We start from the raw sequence: 24,314 nt of genomic DNA, 5'->3' as shown, positions 1-24,314 counted from the left end.
CTTGAAAGTGGCATTCACACCTTGCTCTACTGGTTATCAAATGCTTTCCCCTAGATTATCAGATAAATCACCTAAATTTACAGAGTGGCCTGGAACATTATCTGGGGGTATAAAACATCTGAACAAAAGGGCAGAAAATATAAGTAAGCCATCTTGAGCGAATTGCTCATCACTGCCCTGGGTTTCTAGTTTGGTCACAAAATTGCTCTCAAGTTACCTCAGGAACAGGCCTGTGAAGTCTCAGGATTTTCAGAATAGCAGACAAGTAAACACCTCAATTTAAAGCTATCCTGAGCTTGGCCTCAAGTGATATTAGCTGTTTCAACCTTGGGCGCTGTTTTCTCCACAAAAATCAAAGTCTTTTCAGGCAATCTCTTCCAATCAAGCTCTGTCTTACCAACCTGAAAGTGTATTTCAATAAAATAATTCAACATATTAGAAGATTTGCAATATTTGTATGTGTCAGAATTGCTATCTTCTCCCTTCATCTTAATGGTCTGCAAACTATTTTTTCCTGTACTCTTAACAAATCACTGTCTCCAAGCCACTAAAAATTTCCATTATAAAACTATGGTATCTTCAAGGTATTCAAAAAGCCTGAATCCTTAATCACTGTGGCGTCTATAAGAAATCATGATTTAACTGCTTCTGATCCTATCCCCTGTGTACTCAACAGGTTTCTATCAAAATATTTTTATGATAAATCCATTTACTAGCACTTTAAGGTATAAGTGCTTCACAATCATTAAACAAATATTGTCTCAATTTTGTATAATAGAATGTAAAGGAAATAAGTCCAAGTACTTTAGCCACTTAGCCAAGTCTTAATCTTCATGAAATTGCCTTAACACTTATGATTTTATATTTAACTAATTGATGAACAGCTTCCTTTCCCTTGGCATTTTTGTCTGTTTGGCTTCTTTCCATAGATCTTTAGCACAGGTCTGAAACTGGTGTGAACATGTGCTCCTGGCAAGTGCATTTATAGAACTTTAAAAGAAAGGATTAACATTTTTGCTTTTTAGTGCTTCTTTCTGGCCGATGCTGTTCTGGGTTCAGCAACACAAAAGACATACTCAACTTTCTAGAAAGAGTGAAAATAAAGAAGAAAAAAAAAACCAAGGGAAATGGGAATTTTTTAAAAAGTAGGGAAGCCAAATATTCATTTATAAATTAACCTGAGAAATAAAATTCCAGGAACAAGGTTGGGCAAGATGGCTATCTGCCTGTGTTCAAGGTTTCCAGAAATGTATACAATAATAGCCAATCTAAAGAAAGTTTGGAGAGGCTGTGCCACTTAGGTACCTTGCCCAATATGGCAACTCACCTGCCATAGCTGAAGGCTCAAAGCTGTATTCAAAATATTTTCTAACCATAAAATGTAGAAAAGTTTCATGAACAAAAAGGGGAATTATGTTCATAATGACAAAGTGTTTGAAACTAAAACCTCTTACATATTGAAAACACTACTAAATATACAAAAACACCCAGCAAGACACATATATGGTCCCTAAGTTAAAAAATTGTGTCCTATGCTGTAAGCTATATATACAACAAAGATACTAATGTTTTCTAGGTATGTATCTCATGACTCCCCAAAGGCAATTGAATGCAACAAGACTAGTTCATCACCAGAAACAAAACTAGTTCATCATTATTTAACCAACTCTTATTAGCTTTGACTCTTAATATTGAGTTCCAGATAAGACTATGAATTTGTGGATGAATAAAGCTTGGAAATGGTTCTATAAGATATTTCATTTTTTCTAATTGCAGAAAGAGCACACTCATCAGTACTCAACAGATATTCTTTTTTTTTTTTTTGCCTTTTGGGTCACACCTGGCTATGCACAGGGGTTACTCCTGGCTCTGCACTCAGGAATTACTCCTGGTGGTGCTCAGGGGACCATATGGGATGCTGGGAATCGAACCTGGGTCGGCCACGTGCAAGGCAAACGCCCTACCCACTGTGCTATCGCTCCAGCCTCTTAACAGATATTCTTGATGCATTTCTTGGAATACCATATCAAACTGGGGTCAGCTGTGCGTCAGCAACGCCTTACCTACTATACAGTCTCTGTTCTCCATATAAGCTACTTTAAATAGGTAATTTGATTATTAGAATAAATGTTCACATAAAGTATTTCTCAAATCAGGCTTATTTTTAATTGATTTTATGTCTGTTTGGCAAAATAAAAACTAGTCACATTTTTACATGTACTTACAACACAAAATAGTTATGTTTGTTGATAATTCTGTACAATGCCATTATTTCATGCATCTGTTCCTGTAACCCCTGAAGATTTGATCAGCCTTCAAATAAGTTTTCTCAAAAGCAGAAGCTTTGTTTTCATTAAGAGTAAGTACCTAAGTGTCTGACGAGAGTGCCACTGACAGTGAAACAACATTAAGTGTGACTTGATGAATAGATTTTTTTGAAATATTTCAAACCATCCTCATGCATTTGGATCAATAGAGAACTGTTGAGTTTAAGAAGCAGTACAAGTGTGTCTTTCTTCTACTACACTGTTTTGCACCAGTAAGTTCTTAATTTTTTATGGCTTATTTGTGTTTTTAAAAAGAAAAAATAACCCAACCCATTCCCAAACCTGACTATGGCATCAGATTAGGCTAGTAGCAGGATTCGAAATACACAGAAAATAGAAAATTGCCATTGCCTAGAATGTGAAGCTGGTGGGACTTTTTCTCTCATAATCATAGTATGACAGTAAGAGCTTTCTTTATGTAAGGTTGATAACCAATTACATTTGCACAAGAATGTTACCATTATAGCAAGTGGAAAATGCACTTACCCAGGCTAAGAAAATACATATAGATGGGAAAATAACTTCCTTATTGCATATTAATCCCTTGTATTTTTTAAAAAATACAGTCATCTCTTATTCAAATTCAGGAAGAAAGAAGCAGATCTGGGAGTGTACCACCCACCCACCATTCTCCTTCAACCCCCTTTGTTCAGTGGTTCACAAACTTAGAAGATATTTTTTTTCAAGTTGGTTTACTGATGTGAACAAATTCTGAGAGACCTGGGCTTTCTTTTAAAAATTCAAAGATGACAATGATTGTGCCATTAAGAAATACATAATCAACCTGGTACTTGCATAAGGGACAAATATTTCCTTTGAGTCCAAATCAAGCTAATAAAATTAAAGTACTTGGGAAGGTTAGAGATGTTGAACTTTTGACAGATGTCCCCAAACTACAAGAAGGAATGCATTATTTGACTGTTTCTTTATGAAAGAAAACAGTCTGCTCTTAAACTCAGTTTAACAATAGATAGAACTGGGAGTGGGGAAGGGACAATTTGCTGACCACTGACAAAGCAAATTGCAGATAAAACTTTGTACATTTTTATCATGTGAGCATCACTTGAACATCATTAAAAGACTATATAAAAGGGTATGGTTGATGTGATTGGCTTGGCCTTTACTGGCATTACCTGGATAGATGTCAGGCCCCGGCCCTGGGGAGCATCCCACTGCCCCATCAGCAGCAGCATCTCTTGGGGAAGTGGCCGGCTGCAGGGGCTGCACTGTGAGACAATCCGTGAGCAGGTCAGGATGGAGCTCTGTGCTGGATCGCAACTAAGAGAAGAAAACAGAAGACAAATGAGAATGGAAAGTTGGTCCTTGGACTACTTTCAGGAAAGACACCGTGTCCTAAAGTACAGTGCAATCCAATCAACGAATATTTATCAAACAATGACTATGGCTTAGGCATTGGGTTTAACAACGAGTCAATAACAGGGTCATTTCTCCAATCTTAATAACGTTTGGCAAGTGCTTCAGGAAAAATGTGGCTAGGGGCGGATTTGACTTTAGTGCTTGATATTTCCACTTCGAGAACCCAGCTTCCTATTATATTTCCTTTTATTTGCTCTGTATCTTATCAGAGCTTGTAGTGATAACAAAAATAAACTCAAGGATATTTAGTCCAGATTGGAAAGTGCTTTAAAATACAGAAATACTATTGTGAAAGTATCTCAGAAACAATTAAGAAATGTCCATTGAGATTCTATGCCTAAAGATTTTACAGGAGAGAAAAATATACAAGTTCAATTTGAAATTAGCATGGAACATGATTAAAAGAAAAACCGATGCCATTAGCAGCAACACAATCCCAAGAGTAAGTTACATGGGGGAAAAAATACCAATTTAGAGCTTCATTTGATCACTGTAACACAATTACATATTAAATAGTTACATCTAAAAATAATCAAGCCACAAAAGATATAAGGATAGGTGAAGATATCAGATATTTTTATGAAAAAAAGAACTTTGTGGCAGAGAACAAGAAGACATTCAAGGAGTTGCTGCAATTGCCTTAATATGAAGGCTCTGAGTTCTATCCGTGGCACTACATGACCTCTGAACACCTCAGGGAAGCCCTGGTAGCCCCTAGGCACTTTCAGGTTTAGCCATGGTGGCCTCTAGCACCACTGGGTCCCAGCAGCAACGTATTGCCCCAGCTGGAACACTGAACCATCAGGCTAACACTTTGAGACTGAGTATTACCATGCTTACTTAAGGACCTCAAGCACCACTACAAAGATCCTTAGCAAGAAAAGAAATTGTGATTTAATTGAAATGCAAAAAAATAATAACGAAATATTTAGCTACAGAGAAGTATGAATCATCTTCTCGTATAAAAAATATACTGCCTTATAAATTCAGAAATCTGTTACAGAAATTGCAAATAATTATCTTAGTGTTTAAAAAGAGTCTTTTTTTGCTCTCTTTTGTTTTGGGGCTAGTAGTGTGCAGGGTTACTCCTAGCTCTGCACTCAGGAATCACTTCTGGCAGGCTCTGGGGATCATATGGGATGCCAGGTATTTAAGCAGGGTTGGGTGCGTGCAATGCAAACGCCTTACTACTGTACTATCTCTACTGTCCCATTGATTTTGTCTTTTTATAGGCAAAACTGAATCATTAGAGATAGGACTGGAGTCGATTCATAAACTTTAAACATCTATAAACGTTCTAGATGGTATCTGGGAATATTTTCTAAGACTTATAGTTGAAATAATTTGATCTTAAACATTATACTGAGGAAGTGGTCAGAAGGATAAAGGAAGATTTATTAATGATGTCAGCCTGAAATTGGTTTGTGGTGGTGCAATATTTTCAACAAGAAAATTTGTAAACGCTACCAATGGACTTTTTTTTTTTATCGGGAGAGCTGGGGTCAGCAGCATACCAACCAATGATTCTGATCTGCATTCACATCAGATGCATGCACGACAAACATCGTCAGAGGTGGGGAGAAGATCTCAGTATGTTACAATTTAGAGTGGTATTTCTTGGATCACCAAATATTTCATATTGAGACAAACATTTGTCCAGCTTTAAAAATGGCAGTGACCCTTAGCACAAGGAACACTTAACATGTGTAGTAAATGAGACATAATAATAGAATAATTTCCTCAGTTTTGCCATATTGGAATCTCTGACCAAGACTGTCTGAGTTAATGTCTAACCCTCTCAGGGCCTTTGGAAGGTATGTTTGTTATTTTGGTATTAACCTAACACATGCAGCGTAAGAAAAACTGGAAAAAAATCAAGGCTTAGAATGAGTTCTGGTGATCACTTTTAATTTATCTCCCATTGTTAAAATGTGATCTGGGACCCACATGTTTTAGTAAGCATAGACACGAATGTCTCTCTGCTTTCTATTACCATCTACCCTAGAGTTTTACAGTTATCGGTACTGATGAGGTCTTTCCAAGAAATTTCACGGCCATGGTTACTCCAGGAGTCATAGGCAGGCAATTCTTCCTTAGCTTCAACAACTATTCATGTTTTCCAAGAGTATGATTCCATATGACTTTGTGGTGAGAGTTAATTTGTTTTTTTCTGGGATTAGGCATGGTTCTAGAAAGTGCTTCTTAAATTGAAGCCTTGAGGACCTTAAGCAAAAGTTCCAAAGAAGGGCCATATGCATAGAAATATACTAAAGATATGTAACTTCAGTATCCTTTTCTGCTTCCTAGATTAATGGACCAGAAGGAGGTCTTCCCAATAATTTCAGTCTTTTCAACATTCTCTAGTCCAGGATTTATCTCATGGGTGAGGCAGGAGACACTAAGCCAAATCTCCCGGGAAGGAGCTCTTTCAATTAAACATGGTTTTTCATTTGGAGCAAAAACATCCATTTATATGAAACAAATTACATAATGTATATTTTAACATAGTGAATATTCTTAGTTGCTAGGGACATAAAAAGAAACAGGGAGGGGTGGTCTCTAAGTGAAGTTCTCAACTCTCTGCATCCACCAGAATCCGCTGCAGGGCCTCCTAGAACTGCAGATTCAGTAGGTCTAGGATGCATGCTGATCAAGTCCTCAGGTGATACTGATGCTCTTCATCTGGAACCACACTTTTAGAATCATTGGAAACCTAAGAATCCCTTGAGAAAGAGTCAAGTTCATTTTCTCTGGTTATGGAAAGAAGAGATGAATGGTGGAACTTAAACATCTATAAAAACTAAATTCTTTTAAAGACATGAATGCCATATGACCATTGTTTATTAGCCACAGTAATAAATGGTTAGAAGAGCTTCATGTCTTAAAAATAATTTGAAAGGGATAAATAGGTTAAAATATTCAATCCAAGGCTGGAGAGAGGTCCAGAGTGTAAGGAAGGCACTTGCCATGCACGCAGTTTGATCCTTACTCCTTGGCATCACATATGATGTCCTGAACCCTGCTGGGAGTAATTCCTGAGCTCAGAGCCAGAAGTAAATTGTGAGCACAGTCTGGGATTGAATGTGTATATATACTCAATATATATATATATATTCAAGTCAGTGACTGAGTATATATACATCTATATTCAATCCAGCTTAATACTTGCTTTATATTAGCAAAGGACTTAGCTTTTATCTATCCTTTTTTGTTATTTGAGAAAAGAAGCAAAATTTAACCCAAGGTAATAAATTTATTAATATACTTAAAGGGATATTGTGCTGCATAACATCCGGCACCTTTATACGCATGGAAATCCATTACTTTTATTCTTTATTCTTGAGTACTAAGGAAAGTTCATCTCTTTGCCTCATATTATTCACAGTCTCATAGGTACTTGGTCTTGCAAATGTAAATCTTTGAGATTCTAAATGGCTGTGGGTTGTGGATACAGTAGTGGCTAGTTTTACACATCAATTTGGCTGAACTATTGTATCCAATTATTAGATTTCTCACTATGTGTTTCTGTGAAGAAATTCTGTACATAGAAGTAACAAATATAGTCAGTTGACTTTAATTGAAGAAAATGATTCTCTGCAGTCTGGGTGGCCTTCATCTAATCAGTGAAAGGCTTTAAGAGCAAAAGTGTAAGGTTTTCCTTTTTAAAAAAAGAAACTTCCTTTAAAAAGGTAAGCAATTTCCATTTCTACCAGTTCCTGCCTGCCGTAAAAAATTCTGTCACTCTCACAATGTTACAAATTCTTTAAATCAATTTCATTCATTCATTATCCTCTCTCTCTCTCCTCTCTCTCTATGAGAGAGAGGAGAGAGAGAGAGCACTTGTTTCTCTAGGGAAACCGACTAGTTATAAAGAGATCCTATTAGAATGTTATTTGGATGTCAATACTATACACTGATAATTGAAGGTCAGGCAAGAAAGAGCATTCCACAGTGCACAGTCATCACAACCCCCTTGAAAAAGCTGTATTTCTACTCCACAACATACACACACTTCCCATAGTGTGCTCGACTTTGTTAGGACAAAAGAAGACTCTTGGGATGCATCTAAAATGTTTATGAACATGCCAGTCATCTCTGAAGATCAAACGATCTAACATCCAAGGGGAGTAGATACAAAAACCAGGAAAATTGCTCCATGGTTGGAAATCAGCCTTATGAGCTGGGGGAGAAGGCAGCTGGGCTAGAGAAGTGATCACTAAATCGATGGCTGGAGGAGTCGTTCAGATGGGAGATGTGTGCTGACAGTAGATAAAGGACCAAGCATGATGGCCTCGCAGTATCTATATTGCAAACCATAATGCCCCAAAGTAGAGAGCGAGTATGGGGGAAACTGCCTGCCATGGAGGCAGAGGGAGGGCTAGGACGGGGGTAGGGGAGGGATACTGGGGACATTGGAGGTAGAAAATGTATACTAGTAGAGGGACAGGCGTTTGATCATTGTATGACTAAAACTCAAACATTAAAGTTTTGTAACTGTAGCTCATGATGATTATATATACACATATAGATATGATATATATGTGTATATATATATATATATATATATCACTCACTGTATCACTGTCATCCTGGTGCTCATCGATTTGCTCTAGCAGGCACCAGTAACATCTCCATTGTGAGAATTGTTACTGTTTTTGGCATATTGAGTACGCCATGGGAAGCTTGCCAGGTTCTGCCGTGCAGGCGGGATACTAAGTAGCTTGCCGGGCTCTCCCAGAGGGATGGAGAAATCGAACCCCGGTTGGCTGCGTACAAGGCAAACACCCTACCCGCTGTGCTATCGCTCCAATCCATGAGCTCTATTGAGGGTAACTAATTTTTAAAATTATTGTTAAGAGAGTTGGGGTCACAAGCTTCAAAGATGGGGAAACCTGAGGACTTTCTGTCAGCAGTCCTTCACTAGCTGATATTTTTGCTGGAGATAGGAGAGCAGCTGCCAAAAGTCCATGCCTTGATACCTGCTGCCCTTTTCATCAGGACGAGGTTACTCCAACCCAGTGGGCTATTTCTATCACTGCCAAAAGTGCATCCCTCAAAATAAACTCTAAGGTCTATACCATTAGGATTTCCATTTCAGAGACAGGACAGCTAGAATAACCCAGCTGGGAAGGGTTAGGCCTGGATTCCATGTCTTAGAACCCAAAGCTGGGCTCTTTGATAGTGATCCACTATACTGGTAGTTGATTGAGGTAACCCAGCCCAACCTTCTTCATTTCCCCACCATACAACTCAGGTTTCCCCTATATTCTTTGGACCTTTTAAATATAAGTCAGGTACCAAACATGCAGGTCAAAGGCCCAACCTTATTTGGCTGACTATCCAGTATAAAAAAAAATGACATCATGCTCCTCTGGGAATCTATTTTAAGTGAACAAACACAAAGTGTCCCCCAGTTCCACTGAAAGTGACATAGAAAAATCGAATGGACCACTGTTGTTTGATTTTCACTGGCCTCTCCTCTAGATCTCTGTTACCTGCTTTGGATCTGGACCAGTAAAACAAATACATGAAGCTGAGGAAAGGAAGACATGATACACTTTGTTGGCAAAGTTCCACATCCTAAGTACATGCACAGTAGCCCCAAGACAGTGAGGTGCAATGGTACTGATCATGGCCATTTGTTGTACCAGTCCCCAGGAAAATACATGTTTTCCTTTAACTCGTCACCTGACGCCCAGTTTCTTCCTTGTTTCCCTTCTTTATCCCATATGTTCCTGAACATTCTCTCTGGTTTCCACACTTCCCTTTGGGATTTCGTGTTTCCATGTTAGATATGGATCAGAGAAAGGTGTTGTGAGGGAGGGATATTATGGGCTGAGGCTTAAGGAAGAGCAGCAATGCAACACTTTATGCAGATGGAACAGAAAACCTAAGAAGGGGAAGAAGCAGATCTGTACTGAAAATAAATAATGTGGAAAGGAGCAGAGCAAGAGGCTAAAGGAAAGAGTGTGGGGTTTAAGAATTAGCCAGTGGTTGTCAGTTATCTGGTTTCTAAACGGTGAAGACTTAATGACTGACTTCATTGTACTGTAAGCCAGTGGGAGGGTGTGGTCAGGAAACCAACTGGTTTGTCTTATATTATAAAAAGACTGCTCTGATACTGTGTGGAAAGATGGTGAGAGGACAATTTTGACAGGGTTATTTCCACAGTCCAGAAAGGAAACGCCCAGTACGTGAAGTGGGGGAAGCAGAGAAGGGGGCAGGGTTGTGTTGGGGTGTGTGTGCTAAATACTTATTTTCAGGAGAGCTGAGTGAGCTGGAACTCACTCAGGCGATAAAAAGGGGAGTCAAAGAGGGTCACAGGTTTGACTAAGCAAAGGATAGATAAAGGAGGTTGGAGGACACTTAATTTGGTTTTGGATTCATGGACTCTGAGATAATTCTGGGATATCAGGAGAGAAACTACAAGGCTCTGGGCAAGGAGACCAAGTCATTAATAACAGGCCCACAGCAATACTTTGCCCGTTAGGATTTTTTCCCACACCAGTCCATTGTGGGACTTCAGAGAGACTCTTTGAAATAGTTTCCTTGCCATATACAAGAAAAAAAAATTGTTCCTCTCCAAGTAAGCTCTGCTCTTAATCAGAAAATCTGTCCCCAAAGGGGAAGACAGGAAGAGGTTCTGTATTGTGATTCCTCCATCTACCTGGGGTAGACATGTCCTCTAGGCCACACCAAAAAACTCTCTCCCCTTTTAAGAGTACTGTACCCCTGACTACCAATATCCCATTGGTTACCTCCTTCTTCTGCCTGGAAATGCTTCTCTCCACCTCTAAGACTCCTTCCTGCAAGGTCCAGCTTACCGCTTGCCTCCTGAAAGAAGCTGTCTGTCACCACGCCGACCCAGTGAGTCTACCGTGATAAAGGGAGAGCTGTGGAGTCTGCGTCCAACAATCCTGAGATTTGGGCACAAGTATTGGGCTGTGCTTCTTATAATAATTTCAGTCCAGGGGCTGGAGTGATAGCACAGCGGGTAGGGCGTTTGCCTTGCACGCGGCCGACCCGGGTTCGATTCCCAGCATCCCATATGGTCCCCTGAGCACCGCCAGGGGTAATTCCTGAGTGCAGAGCCAGGAGTGACCCTTGTGCATCGCCAGGTGTGACCCAAAAAGCAAAAAAAAAAAAAAAAAAAAAAAAAAAAAATTTCAGTCCATACAACGATTTTTCCTGTGAGTTCCATAAAGACCTTGACAAGTTACTGGCTTTTTCTCAAACTTTAAAAGATCCCACAGCACCTGGCAGGGTGAGAGTAACATTCAGCACTACCTGGGTTTGTAAGAACGATCTCAAGACATTACAGCCCATAGAGGTATGGGGGGAATATGTCTCTGACACACACTGAGGTTGTGCCTTAATTAGCCCTCCCCACGGAGATGTGAAAGTAACATAACAGTGATTAAAGTGGAGACGCTATTGGTGTGGAGAAGCTACACCAGAGAGCACAGAGAGCACAGTCCCTCCCTCTTCTTCAGGGCCTGCTCTACTCAAAAACTAGAGGTAGGGTAATGATGTTTAGTTAAAGTGAGGTGCTCTGGGCCATTATGGATAATACTAAAGGCAAAACTATTGAGAATAAATTAAAAAAGAACATAATCTACATGAGTGATCAATGTTCTAAGAAACCTCAGACATGACTGGGTCAAACCTTCTATCTTCTGCATGACTTCCCTTTCAGTAATCCCAGTAAGTGGTTATAAGAGTAGTTGATACCCTCCAGTCACAGGCAACTTGCTACTTCAATCTTGGCACTTAGGTTCAATTTTAGACAGTTCCAAATTGTCAGGAAGTATTAATGTACATTGAAGTCTGATCTAGCTCTCAGCAAATATTAGGAATGGATGTACACATGTATTTGTAACCTGCAGTAAGGATCATGGCTCTATCAGAAGAAATGAGACATCGCTGAACCTCAGGAACCAATCTTTGGAGCCTTTGAGTGTTAAAGATCATGATCTTTAATGACCTATTTTGGGCTTAATTTATCGGCCTATTCAGGTGCAAGCAAACAAATTGGCTCCTGAGCTTCTGTACAATCTCATTATAAAATATTTGCTCCAAATGATAGTTTTTCAATGTTAATAATGAAATCACCCATCAAAGCTTGACAAGGTTCCTGCATTCAGTAATCTGAGCTGCTTCCCTAACAATGCAGAGATTTTTCCTAATATCAAAAAACAAGGCATCATCAATTGCGATTTGTATTTGTTTTTTGTTCAAGACTATTCTGTTAATGTTTATAAGCTCTCGAAACAAGAGATGGAAATTCTACTCCCGTCATTTTCTCATTTCAGATATGATTGAATAATCGTCCAAGATTAAGTGAGTCAAGTGGAAATAATTAGAGAAGGGAAAAAGGCCCAGATTCTTCCATTTTCAGTTGCATTGCATTTTATTCCAAGAGCAAAGGCATTCTGTTAGTCTGGAGCAAAACATACTTCCAAAGAAAACGAAGCCTTTTGTTTTTCCATTTCTCCAATAAGCAGTCTATCTAGGCTGTGCATGTTTATGCATCACCTTGAAGGGAGGGATTTCTTTGTTCTCCAGAAATCAAACGCCACCAAAATATATTTCTTAAGAAACTCAGCCAAAAGGAAAGACATTTAGGTATTTTTTTCCAGAGGGCTAAGGTTTATTACCAGAACATTCTCATCAAGCATTCTCTCTGACACTTAGAGCAATGTGGATCTTAGGGAATTAACTCATTGCCAAAAGGCTTAAAAATAATTACAATGAATTAACCTATTATTTTAATTACAATTAATTTCCAGCTGAATTTAAAAATTCCCTCTCTTGGGGATTCCTTAGCACTGACATTTATGAAGTGGGTTTGGCATATCATAGGTAATTAATCTCCAACAATCTGCTATCAAATTCGTTTCCTTTGGGAATGACCAATTTGCAAAGAGGAAAAGAAATGAGAATAAAGACTTAGAAAAATAGAGCAGAAAGAAACCTCTTTGGGACATGAGGCACTAATTGGACAACCTTATCTTCTATATAGGGGATACCTTTTTGGTTAGAAGTAACTTTGAAGGCTAGACATTTTGTATATAGCTGATTAATGAACATACCAAAATATCTGAAAGAGCACACACATTCAATATGAGACAAGCAAATTCAGTGCCCGTTTTTTAGACATTTACAATACTAGATATAATTTGGTGAAAAAGAAAAAGAGAGGTGAGGGATGAGAACTCTTCACAGAAGCAGGATTTCAAACTAAAAGGAATCCAGAGCCCAACAATCCTATGCTCCAACCCCACAGTTAAGCTGTGAAACAGAATTCAAGGAAAAGTTCTAGACTTTACTGATTATAAGCCACGAGGAGTAACATGTAATTAGTAAGCACTTGGAATGAGGCTACTGAAACTGAGGAAGAAAATCTTATTCAGTTTTAATTTTGTTTAAAATAAATGTATTGTATTACACATTACTACCAATCATGGTGTCTCTCAGTTTTTCTAATCACTATAATGACAGGAAATTTACTACCTTAAACTTAACCCATTGTTAAGTGAATTAGAAAGTTTTGCCTCAAGTGGCTGGAGAGATAGCACAGCAGGTAGGGCGTTTGCCTTGCATGCGGCTGACCCGGGATCGATTCCCAGCATCCCATATGGTCCCCCGAGCACCGCCGGGGTAATTCCTGAGTGCAGAGCCAGGAGTAACCCCTGTGCATCGCCGGGTGTGACCCAAAAAAGCCAAAAAAAAAAGAAAGTTTTGCCTCAAGTTAAACTGTAATATGTCTTAATCTCCCACCCACTGGGGTGTATTTCTCCCCTAATTCTGTATCATACAGAAGAGCACTGTTCATATGTTCATGATATATTGCTCTTTAAGTGTCTGCAAAGTATCCAAACACTAAAGTATTATATAATTTCAACAGTGAAACGGGTCATGGCTTAGTTTTTCGGCAGTTTTCCCATTACAGTTTTTTTCCCCTATAACTTGAACTATTTAGTTATTAATACAGATAAAAGGATACTAAAGAAGTTTGGGCCTTTCAGTTTGACAATTATGGTTCAACTATTATGTGATCCTGAATGAGTATATTCACTTGCATGAGTATAGTTTCCCTTCTGTCAAATGAGCTCTCTTGGTTGTTTTGAGTAATAAAGCACTTGGCACACAGAAAAAATTTACTAAAATAACAATCTTTGCTCTCCCATGAAGCATTTTATCCTGTCCACCATTGACTATTCAGTTACTCTCATCACTTGACGGTCTTGTGCTGGTGGAAGCTTAATACTAATATAGCAAATCACCTGTCTGAGCAAGACAAAGAATAATAGACAATTTCTTATTTTACATTGTCTATACTGATGATTTGCCAAAAACAGTAACAATAAGTCTCACAATGAGAGACGTTACTGGTGTCCGCTTGAACAAATCGATGAGCAACGGGATGACAGTGAAAGTGACAGTTATACTGATGATTTAAAAAGTCAACAGCATTTGAAAAATTCATGTTGAACACCTCATTAATTTTATACATTTATTATTTCCTGAGTAAATTTGTTATTTATTTTTATCCATTATTTACCAGGCTCTTCTGCATTGGGCTCGATACTCTCGGTAGCCTGCCGGACTCTCCGAGAGGGGTGGAGGAATTGAACTCGTGTTGGCTGCGTGAAAGGCGAACGCCCATCCGCTGCGTATTGGATATGCCAAAAACAGTAACAATAAGCCTCTCAATGAGAGACGTTACTGATGCCCACTCGAACAAATCAATGAGCAACGGGATGACTGTGACAGTGACAGTGACTATTATTTACTGAGACTTACAGTACCCAAAACAAAGCAATAACAAGATGGCCAAGTTCCTTGTCCTCAAGGAATTTATCACATGGCTCAAATAAAACTTGCTACCCATTAAATTGCCTAGATATCTTCTTCAAATGTGATGCTCTTTATTTCTAATAGATCTCTATATTCAGAAGGTAACTCTTTAAAACCTTCATAATTTAGTGATACAGAATCTCTTGGCCGCATTTATTAGATTTAGTCACTCAGCTGGCTACCACATTCCCTGCTTCACTGCTCTCTGCAAACCTGTTGAAACATTCTCTAGAATCACAAAATGTAGTTAAATCCTTAACCAAGGGTGAGTTATTTGAAAAACAGCTCCTGTCCAAACAACAAATAGCCATCAACAAGCATTTGAATAATAGATTACCCATCATGTGGATCACTCAAGATAAAGGACTCAAAATACCAGATTTCCAGCTTTCAGACGTTAACTTATAAAATGTTAGAGTACCATAAAAAGGCTTTTAACATCTCTTTAGCCCAGTTTTTTCAGGATAATGTGGATAACAACACCTAAGTTTGTTGTTAGTGATAACATGAGAATCGCAATAAAGAATTTCATCAACATATGGTATATAGTCAACTTCAACACATATTAACTTCTATTTTTGTTATTATATATTTTAATTAATATCTTGTGTGGAAACATTGCAGCACTGTAAAACATATATTTTTATTTTAGTTTTTTCCTACCCATATTTGGATCCTGTCCACTATTTCTTCTTCCCTTTCTCATCAGTCTCTTCCTTTTGTATATTATAGTGTGACAACACAAAAAGGAAAAAGATTTTTCCTTTACTTTTGTTGTGTCAAGCAAATTCACATTCGCTGCTTTTAAGGAAGATGTGGGTCAAGTAGATTCAAGTTCAAATTACAGCTCTGCCAATGATTAATATGTGACCTTTGGAAAGATGCTACCTCAAAAGACTTAACCATCATCTAGCTTAGAGTGCTAATGCAAAAACTGTGGGATTATTAAAGGATTATATGTGATGACCTAAGAAAAGTAGCTAATTGTATTATACCATTTTTGGTTTTTTGTTGTTGCAGAAAGAGGAGCTATTATGATTGTTAGGAATGATTATGTTAGAATCTCCTCAAAGACCCCATGCTTATCTTCCGAAACAAAGTCTGAGGCCAAACGTTGTCATTTATATATATATATATATATATATATATATAAATATTTTTTATATATAAAAGTTATATATATATACATATATAAAAACATCTAGCTAGCTTACACTCTCTTGGAAAAGTCCAAAATATATTACAAATTAAAGTTAACAGTGAAACAATCTCAGAAGCTTTTGGGAATATTAATACTTCATCAAGAGGACCTATTCACCAAACTTGCAAACTATGTTGTTATTCTGGACAGCGTTAGGGGAACAGGGTCAAAGATGTTGAAATCAGAAAGACACGCAGCTTTTTTTTTGTATTGTTACATTTGTAAAAACACCGTTTTCCTCCTAAGTCAATATTATTCTAAAACTGACACCAAGATTGTTATTTTTTTCTGGACTGCAAAATGACACCAAAAAAAAAAAAAGGATGGAAAAAGAGGTAGTTTCAAACTTCATGTAGAGTAACATCTAAAAAGCAGAATTTTAAATTGAATGGTAGATGTTTCTTTTTTAAACAAAGAAATATCAAAGATTTCTTATGGCCATAAAAAAAAACCCTCCTTCACTTTCAGGGGTTCTAAAGACTCAACAAGCTACAGGGTTACTCTATCATAATTTCAAAATTCCTCCTGACAGTGGTTCATTGCACTAATGTGACCACACACATTCCAACTCATCCAGTCAAGTGTAGCATTATTTTTTCTATTCAAGTATTCTCAAAGTTTAATTAAAGCAGCCAGCTATCTAGTAATTACTTCCCCTGTCCATCTTACCAGCTCTTCATTGTCTCCTTTTGAATTGATTTCTGACTGCAAACCCTGCCTATGCAAAAGTTGAGGATGTGTGGGCAGAGACTAACGGCAGAAGTCATTTCTCCCTTCCTTTCATTTAATTAAAACAGATTGCCTGAAAAAAGATTTAAGGCTGATTTTAACGTGCATGAGTGTTTGGACAATTTTTAAATGCCTACTTCTAAAAGTTGAAGGCTGTCATTTCAATGAGTACTTGCTTTCTGCTCTTCCATCCATCCCTTACTCAACAGTCAGTTTAATTTTCCTCAAGTATGCCGCTGGCAATGTTTTTCTTCCACTTCAAAATCCTTTCGTGACTCTTCCTGCAGCAGTGTCCATAGCCCAAACTCTGGCTTCTCACCTAGCTGCATGGTTTTGTGTCCAGTGTCTCTGTGACACCCAGGGAGTGTCAAGATGCTCTCTTCTATAATTTTTTTTGTCACTGTCATCGGTGTCTCACTCTGTACTTCTGGTCACAGGCCTCCCTCATCTGGAGCTATTTTTACTTCCGACTGCAAGTCTCTAACACATTCTGCATGTTCTCCAAGGTCCAATTTAATTTCACCTTTCTTAATGTTTTCCTAGGATCTTTCTATTCCATTCAATATCACCTCTTTAATATTTTCCTAGATCTTCCCATTCCATTCATTTTTTTCCTCTTTTAAAAAATTTCAACAGCAATGCCTCTGTATCATCCCTACAGTACCAGTTAGTGGTCTTCTATGTTACATAAGGTGTATTTATAAATGATATATATGTGTCACAGAAGACAAAAAAGGTGCCATGTAAATAGAAACCATGTCTGCTTGACCACCCAAAGCTAAAGCGCTTCCTTTTACACACAAATAGAACACTCTATAAATGGGGTAATGTTTGAATACATAACTGAATGAATAACAGATGAACTAATAAGCCGCTAAAGATTCAGCACCCATGCTTGTCCTTTGGGGAGGCCCTTAAAGACAAAGCTATGTCTTCATCAACATAAAGGGGAAGAAAGGAGACAGTTTAAGCATGCTGAATTATAAACTAAGAATAAAATAGAAACTAGCCAAGTGAAATCTTAACAGAAGTTTAAAAAATACACTTGCAAAGCTTATTTCCTTATTATACTCAGTCCGTGTTCATGCCAAATTTCACTAGATAATATTGTTCTCATACTTCTCTTGGAATGTTCAAATGAGCAATTTTTCCAATAGGATATGCTAGTTTGCTACACTCACACTTCATATATTTCATTCATCTGGAAGGGCTGGAAACAAATCCAATTTTCTACCTTGCTTTTAGAGATTCAATATTTAGCATACAGTATAACATACAAAGTATTCAAGCCCTGTGGCTCTAAATACATCCTCTTTTGTCACACTGATCATGAAGATGGGAGTCTCAATCTTTTGAATTCTTCCTGAGTAAGTTGCCAGCTAGTTAGTTAATAGTAAGCTATTACCAGTAAATTAATAGCTCTAGTATTCTTAATCACTGCTACACTATAGGGTTTAATATTATTCCAGAACCCTTTCCTCTAATCCTTGACATAATGTCAACAGCAGAACTTATTTTTGTCAATGAACAGAAGTTATTTTACTGAAGGTAATCTCCCCTCTCTCTTCTTAGGACTGTTTGTCTTAAAGTGATCTGTTGCATGAGCTCTTCTCTTGGTCACTGCAAAGGAGACTTGTTTCAGAGGAGTTCTTTTAGGATGAAACACAAGGCAAGAACTAGACTCCTTCAGAGTCTTGCTACAATCTCCCTGTAGACTTCAGAATGGGCTTTGCAGTCTATGTCACTAATTTTTATGGTTAGTCATTCCACGATTCCTTCTTCATATACCACATCAGTTGGCCTTTCTCCCTGTCATCCCTGTGATTAGGCCCTAATCCCTTCTCAAAAAACTTCTATGCAGAGAGACAAAGATCAAGGGAAATATAGAAAGTTAATTAGGCTGCCAGCAGCCCCTTGTATCACAAGAATAGCATTTGAAAAACTTGGTCCTGTACTATGCTAGTCACACTGGTTCTGACAGAATTGGGAGAAATGAGACAAGGTCAAGGTGAGAAAGCAGAAACAGGTGTTAACAACAGTGCATGTTGTTCTCTAAGCTGAAGAACATGAGACTATTTTTCTTCCCCAGATGTTCTGCCATCTGCAGGTCTAAGCTTATACTCGTTCTCAAGATCTACAGAAATTCCAAACTCAGTGGTTGGCTGTGTCTAACTTCACTTTTTAATGTTCTAGGTAGGTCTCATGTTGCTTGTTTGTCATCATTATTAGCGCACACTTGGGAAGATGCTTTTATTAGAAATCATTTGATATTCTGACACTGTAGGAAGCTGGTACAAGTTGTAGCTACTTCAGACCCCTACAAAGATCCTTGTATGCCAGTAACTTTCCGTCCACTAGAAATAAATTTATCAAAGAAATTCTTATTTATCCCATCATCCCTAGGAAAAAGAAAGTTCTATAAGACACAACTTTCAAGATAGCATAGGGACTAAGGTGTTTGCGGTTCATATAGTCTCTCATAGTTCAATCTCTGGCACTGCATATGTTCCTTAAGCACTGCCAAAAGTGATCCCTGAGCACAGAGCCAGGAGTAAGCCCTGAGCAATTCTGGGTGTGAGGTGTGATCCAAAATCCTCCACAATTTAAAAAAAGAAAGAAAGAAAACAAACAAGCACACATCTTTCTTTTATTCCAATAATCCGTCAAAATTGAAGCTGGCAAACAGAAGTGATGAATCAAAGAGGAAACATCTCAAGCCACGTGGGAAGGCCATATTCTGGGTCTTATTTTAAAGAAAGAGAATCAGGCATATATCTTAAACTAGAAATTAACAAGTCAGCAGCACTCCACATAGCAGAAAATCTTAGAAGCAAAAGAGATAGCAAGGAATAATAGTACTCTATCCTGAGAATCCTACTTTCATTCTCCACAGAAAGTACAATCTCAGCTTTTTAGCAAAAATGCAAGAGACTGTTGACAAAGAAAAACACACTTCTTTGTAAAACTCCTGTAGTAATCAAACTTCAAGGGGAGGTTATGTATGAAATACTGGCAACTAATTTTTTTTCCTAGCATTTTGAAGATCAAAAGAATATCTCTATTTTACCTATAAGACAACCCCAGCCTTCTACTTCCCTACTGGGGAGAAGGAAGCAAACTCTTTGGTTTCTCATGTCATTACCACAGACTGAAATGATGTAACAATAATAGCAAACAGGGGTGTCCCCCTGTGCCAACTTTGTAATCAGTTTCAAAGTATGTTTTGTTGTTTCTTATTGACGCCACTCAAAGGAACTGGTCACTCGTGGTCTCAAAAGTTTTACAACAAATTGTGTGATTAAATTCCTTAAACACGACTGTCCATTACTAATCCTCTTTTGCCAACATCCTTTTCAGGGAAAAATTGCAGCGCTCCATGGTGCCTGATTTATATTTCATTTTGAGAACAGGAAGTAAAGGGATTAAAGTTAAGGATTAAAACACTTACTCTTTACTGAATTTTTTTCTCCTCCCAAATGGCTTCCTGGTTGCCATGGCTACTGTTCACTGGTCCTTAGCCCTGAAAGCAGGTCTCTTTGAATTAATAAAATATTTCAAACAAGAGTTTGTAGAAAACAATATGAAACTGCTTTACATTCAATTGCTCTTGAAGCAGCTTGATTTTTTTAAAAAATCTTTTATCCCCTTTGTCCTTTTATTGGTATCCTGAAGAGTGAAACTTGAACTAAAGACAGCACTGAGACAATCACAAGATACACAATGCAAAATCAGAATTATGCAGCAGTGGCACAAGATTACCCTGAGATAGAGAACCAGTCCTTCCTTTACAAATGAGTGTTTGTAAGAAGATTAAGGGTCCCTGGGAATTTCTCAAATGTTGCAACACCACAGAACATTTTAAAGGCAAAAATGCACGTAAATGCAGTGTTGCAATTCCACACTGCAAATACCAGCCAGGAAATGAAAAACCAAAGCTTTCACAACCACAAAGTTAACTTGACCATGTCAATGTAAATATCACTGCCCTGTATCCAAAGTCACTGGCGTTCTTAGTGACATTATCTGCATACAAGTGTGGCGAAAGAGGAGATAGTCATGATCAACGAGTATTATCAGAGTTAGGGAGATCTCATGTAGAGTGCACACAGCTGATGTTGAATCGGCTGTTGAAAAGGAAGGGTAACAGTGACAAGTGAACAAACACAACAGCATTTGAGTTGTCACTTTAGAAACAACTCCCTTGACATTCCCATTAGAATATAATGCCTCCATGCCTTTTAAAAGCCAAGGAAAACTAAGGAGATGGAATAGTGCAACTCTATTGAAAGGTATCTATTCCTATATTTTATATTATAGTCCAATGACATGTTTATTTGATAGCTGATAGTTTGTACCTTTTGACATCAACCCTTTTCCACCCTCCTCCTTCCCATCAATATCTACATTATAAAAGATGTATTTTCTTAAAGTCCAATATCAAGGTAGGCTCCAGGATGAATAGTGAGCTCCAGAGCTGCATTCAATTCATTTTCATTTTTTCTTTCTTTTCCCTCCCTCCCTCCCTTTCAGTTCGGGGGCTACTATACAATTGGTGCTCAGGATATACTCCTGCTCTGAGCTCAAGGATCACAGCTGGTATTCTTGGAGGACCATATGCAGTGTCAGGAAAAAACTCAATGTCAAGGCAAGCTACCCAAGAGATAGCTATAGCATCTCTCTAGAACCCAATTATGTTTTATCTTCAATTCTCTAATGATTAGTCTTTCATTGCTTGATTCATCTAATGGTTTAAAACAACTATTTTTTACACTTTCCCAAAATTCTATTGGAACTATGTTTCCCATATACTCAATTAAAAAAATTTCTTCTAATCTCATATTCCTAATAAGACCAACAGAGAGAAATGAAAAAATTACATAGGGATCTCTAGAGATACTCTAAACAGATTGATGGTACAGATGACTTAGGTAGAGGCAACTGATTCCCTCTACCTGAATCAAAGCACGAGATGCAGTGCTACAGAATATGAAATAAACGTGTATGGAAAAGGTCAGAGTTGTATACCAGCCCACAAAATTTAGAAGCATGTCCTATAAACATCCATGTTCCTGCTTTTCTTGATTTATCTTTTCCCTAGGGAATCACTTTGGAATGATCCTACAGATGCAGGGCCATCCCATGGACAGGATGTGGTTAGTGTTTTGCTGTCCTTCCACATTTGCAATCAAAAGGGAGTGACATTAGTCTCCTTCTTTGCTTTGGTAAGCAGTTTTGTAAGGATCTTAAGTCTTTCCATGTCTTGGGAGTACAGGTACTAAATTCCTTGCTAGACTATGTTTTTAGCACGGTTTTATGTCAAACAACATAGAAAAACTGACTGCAATAGGAAATTCTGCCTCAGAAATAGGAAGTCTTGCTTATGTCCATAACAAAAAATGGAATCCACTTAATCTCAAGAGATCCTTCTTGTAACACAATCCAGTAAGTATGCAAGTACCACCTGTACTCTTGGTGTCATCTTGTGGGAAATGGAACTTAAGAAGCTGGCACAAGACAATGATGATACTCTGGCTTCTACTATTGTTCTGAGTAATACACCCTCTTTGTCTCTTTGTCAATGATCTAAGAAGCTTATGTATTCTGTCTACAACCATGAAACTGTGACAGGCTAATTTATTTTCATATACACAGAGTAAAATTTCAGACCCTTTGAAATACCTGACCACATTCAGGCCCTTTGCTAGGATGTTCAGGGCATACTGATTTTTTTGGTTTGTTCTTGATCAGGGTTTCCTATTTATACATAACCGATTTCAGTTAGCCTAAATCAGTATCTTAGGATCATACTAGAGGCTCAATAACAAGTAAATCAGCTAGAGAAGTATCACATGAAACAGCAAGAGTACCAGACCATCCTATAAAATCAGGGTCTACCCACAAGTTCTCAGGATGATCTGCAGGCATGAGATTCAGAGTTTATTAGAGCTCTACTAGCTGAGCTTACATATAGGAGAAAGAGGAGCATCGAGTGCACTTTGATGGAGAAAACTGGAAGCTAGCCCCCTTGTGGATGCCAGTGTGGTTTGAACTTTTAAGTCCAAACCACGCTTAAAAGTCAGGTTTGGAAATTCTCAAGGGAAGTACACAAAACACAGAGGCCTCTTGGAGCAGAGCCTTAGTTAGGTCCCTGCTCGCCACACTACCACCTTCTAACAGAAAGATACCATAAAGCTTTTGGGAGCTATCTCTTGCCAAAATCTGGTTGATAAATCATAAGATTTTCCATACTGGGAAACCAGTTAGCTAACGTAAAAATGTTTGTGAAAGGAGCACTAAACATGGAGGCAGAAAACTCAGCTGGAGTATAGTTCAGTGACTTAACTATATTTTATCCAGAAATTCAACTTCTCTGAAACTTAAGTCTCTTATTCCTAGGATTGGATTATAATAACATTGTAATGCTGACCTTGTTTCAATTTTATGAAGTTGGAAAAATGTCAACAGGCAGAAAATCCCCAGAAAACTGCTCTATATAGATGCTTGGTGATTACTATTACTCAGTCTTCCTATTCCAGTTTTTCACTCTTTCTTACATAAGAGACTAAAAATGGGTAATTGTATCTATTATTACTGGGTGTTTTAAATGTGAAACTATTTGTTCTTGCTATTAATTATTACTGAGCATGAGAAGAATCAAGCCTGTGTTTTGCTGAGTTGAAACTTCTGATCAATGTTAAGTTTCATATCCTGCAGTAGGGAGGGGCATCATAATTCGGTAGTAATAGGAGGTAAGGGAAACACAAAGAAATGCAAAATTCCTTTGCTTATTTATGACATGATGTTAGATGTGCCAATGTCTGAGTCTTCATGAAATGAAAATTAGGGAACCTACTCTTGACACTGTCATTAAGAAGAACATGAATGTTTTTAAAACAAAAATAAAGATGGAGTAGAGAGTAGGTCATTCTTGGATCTTTTTGAGTACACAGAAATGAGATCTGATTTCTGTATTTGCTTATGTACAAATGCGGAAATGTCAAGGATGTCCTTTGTACTATCATCTCAGAATACAATTTCTATTCAAAGTCCACAGTGGGTAAATATTATCCAAATTCTTATAGCCAGTGCTTGGATGCTGCACCAGCTCAAAATACTATTTTGTAACAGCTTCTCATCTGTTTTCACCTATGGTTTCCATATTGACTCCTTTTTTCCCCCAAAACCCATAATATCCTTGAAAACAGTGAGGAAAATTATTCAAGATAATAATTAAAAAAATTTTAATGAAACACCATGAGATACAATTACAGACTTACATACTTCTGTTTCAGTCATACAATGGTTGAGTACCCATTTCTTCACTAGTGCCTTTTCTCCACCACCAATGTTCCTAGTATCCCTCCCGCCAAACCCATCCCCTCTCCTGTGGCAGGCACATTCCCATTTACTTTCCCTCTCCTTTTGGGTGTTATGGTTTGCAATACAGGTATAAAGTAGCCATCATGTTCGGTCTAGAGTCTGTTTAGATGCATCTTCCATCCTGAGCGAGCCCTCCAAGCATCCTTTGCTTGGTGGTCCCTTCTCTATCTCAGCTGCCTTTTCCCTCAGCATTTGAGGCCTGCTTCCAAGCTGTGGAGGAATCCTCTTGGTCCTTAGCTCTGCTATTCTTGAATTTTAGTCTCTATTATCTTGCTTTATATTCCACAATCAAAGTAATAATTCTTACTATTTATTACTAAACAAATCAAAATAAGTCTCAGATGTGACACAGCAGTAGACCATATGTTATACATAAGAGAGCCTGGACTTGATACTTAGCACTGCACATGCAAAGAATCAACTTAGAGGGTCCTTATCAT

At 38.0% G+C, this 24,314-nt stretch overlaps 1 protein-coding gene across 2 annotated transcripts in view; it reads right to left on the bottom strand.

Moving 5' to 3' along the window:
- The window catches only part of GLIS3 (GLIS family zinc finger 3), a 521,896-nt gene that overhangs the window by 78,532 nt on the left and 419,050 nt on the right, over window positions 1-24,314 (bottom strand). For both annotated transcript variants that reach the window (XM_055122898.1, XM_055122891.1), the window contains one exon: window positions 3,461-3,605. In XM_055122898.1, the coding sequence (XP_054978873.1) occupies window positions 3,461-3,605 (145 nt within the window). The remainder of the gene's footprint in view (window positions 1-3,460; window positions 3,606-24,314) is intronic.

The sequence above is a fragment of the Sorex araneus genome, chromosome 1 (assembly GCF_027595985.1).
Source record: "Sorex araneus isolate mSorAra2 chromosome 1, mSorAra2.pri, whole genome shotgun sequence".
Lineage (NCBI taxonomy): Eukaryota > Metazoa > Chordata > Mammalia > Eulipotyphla > Soricidae > Sorex > Sorex araneus.
Note: the sequence above shows the minus strand (reverse complement) of the source record. Positions and strands in the feature narration are given on the sequence as shown.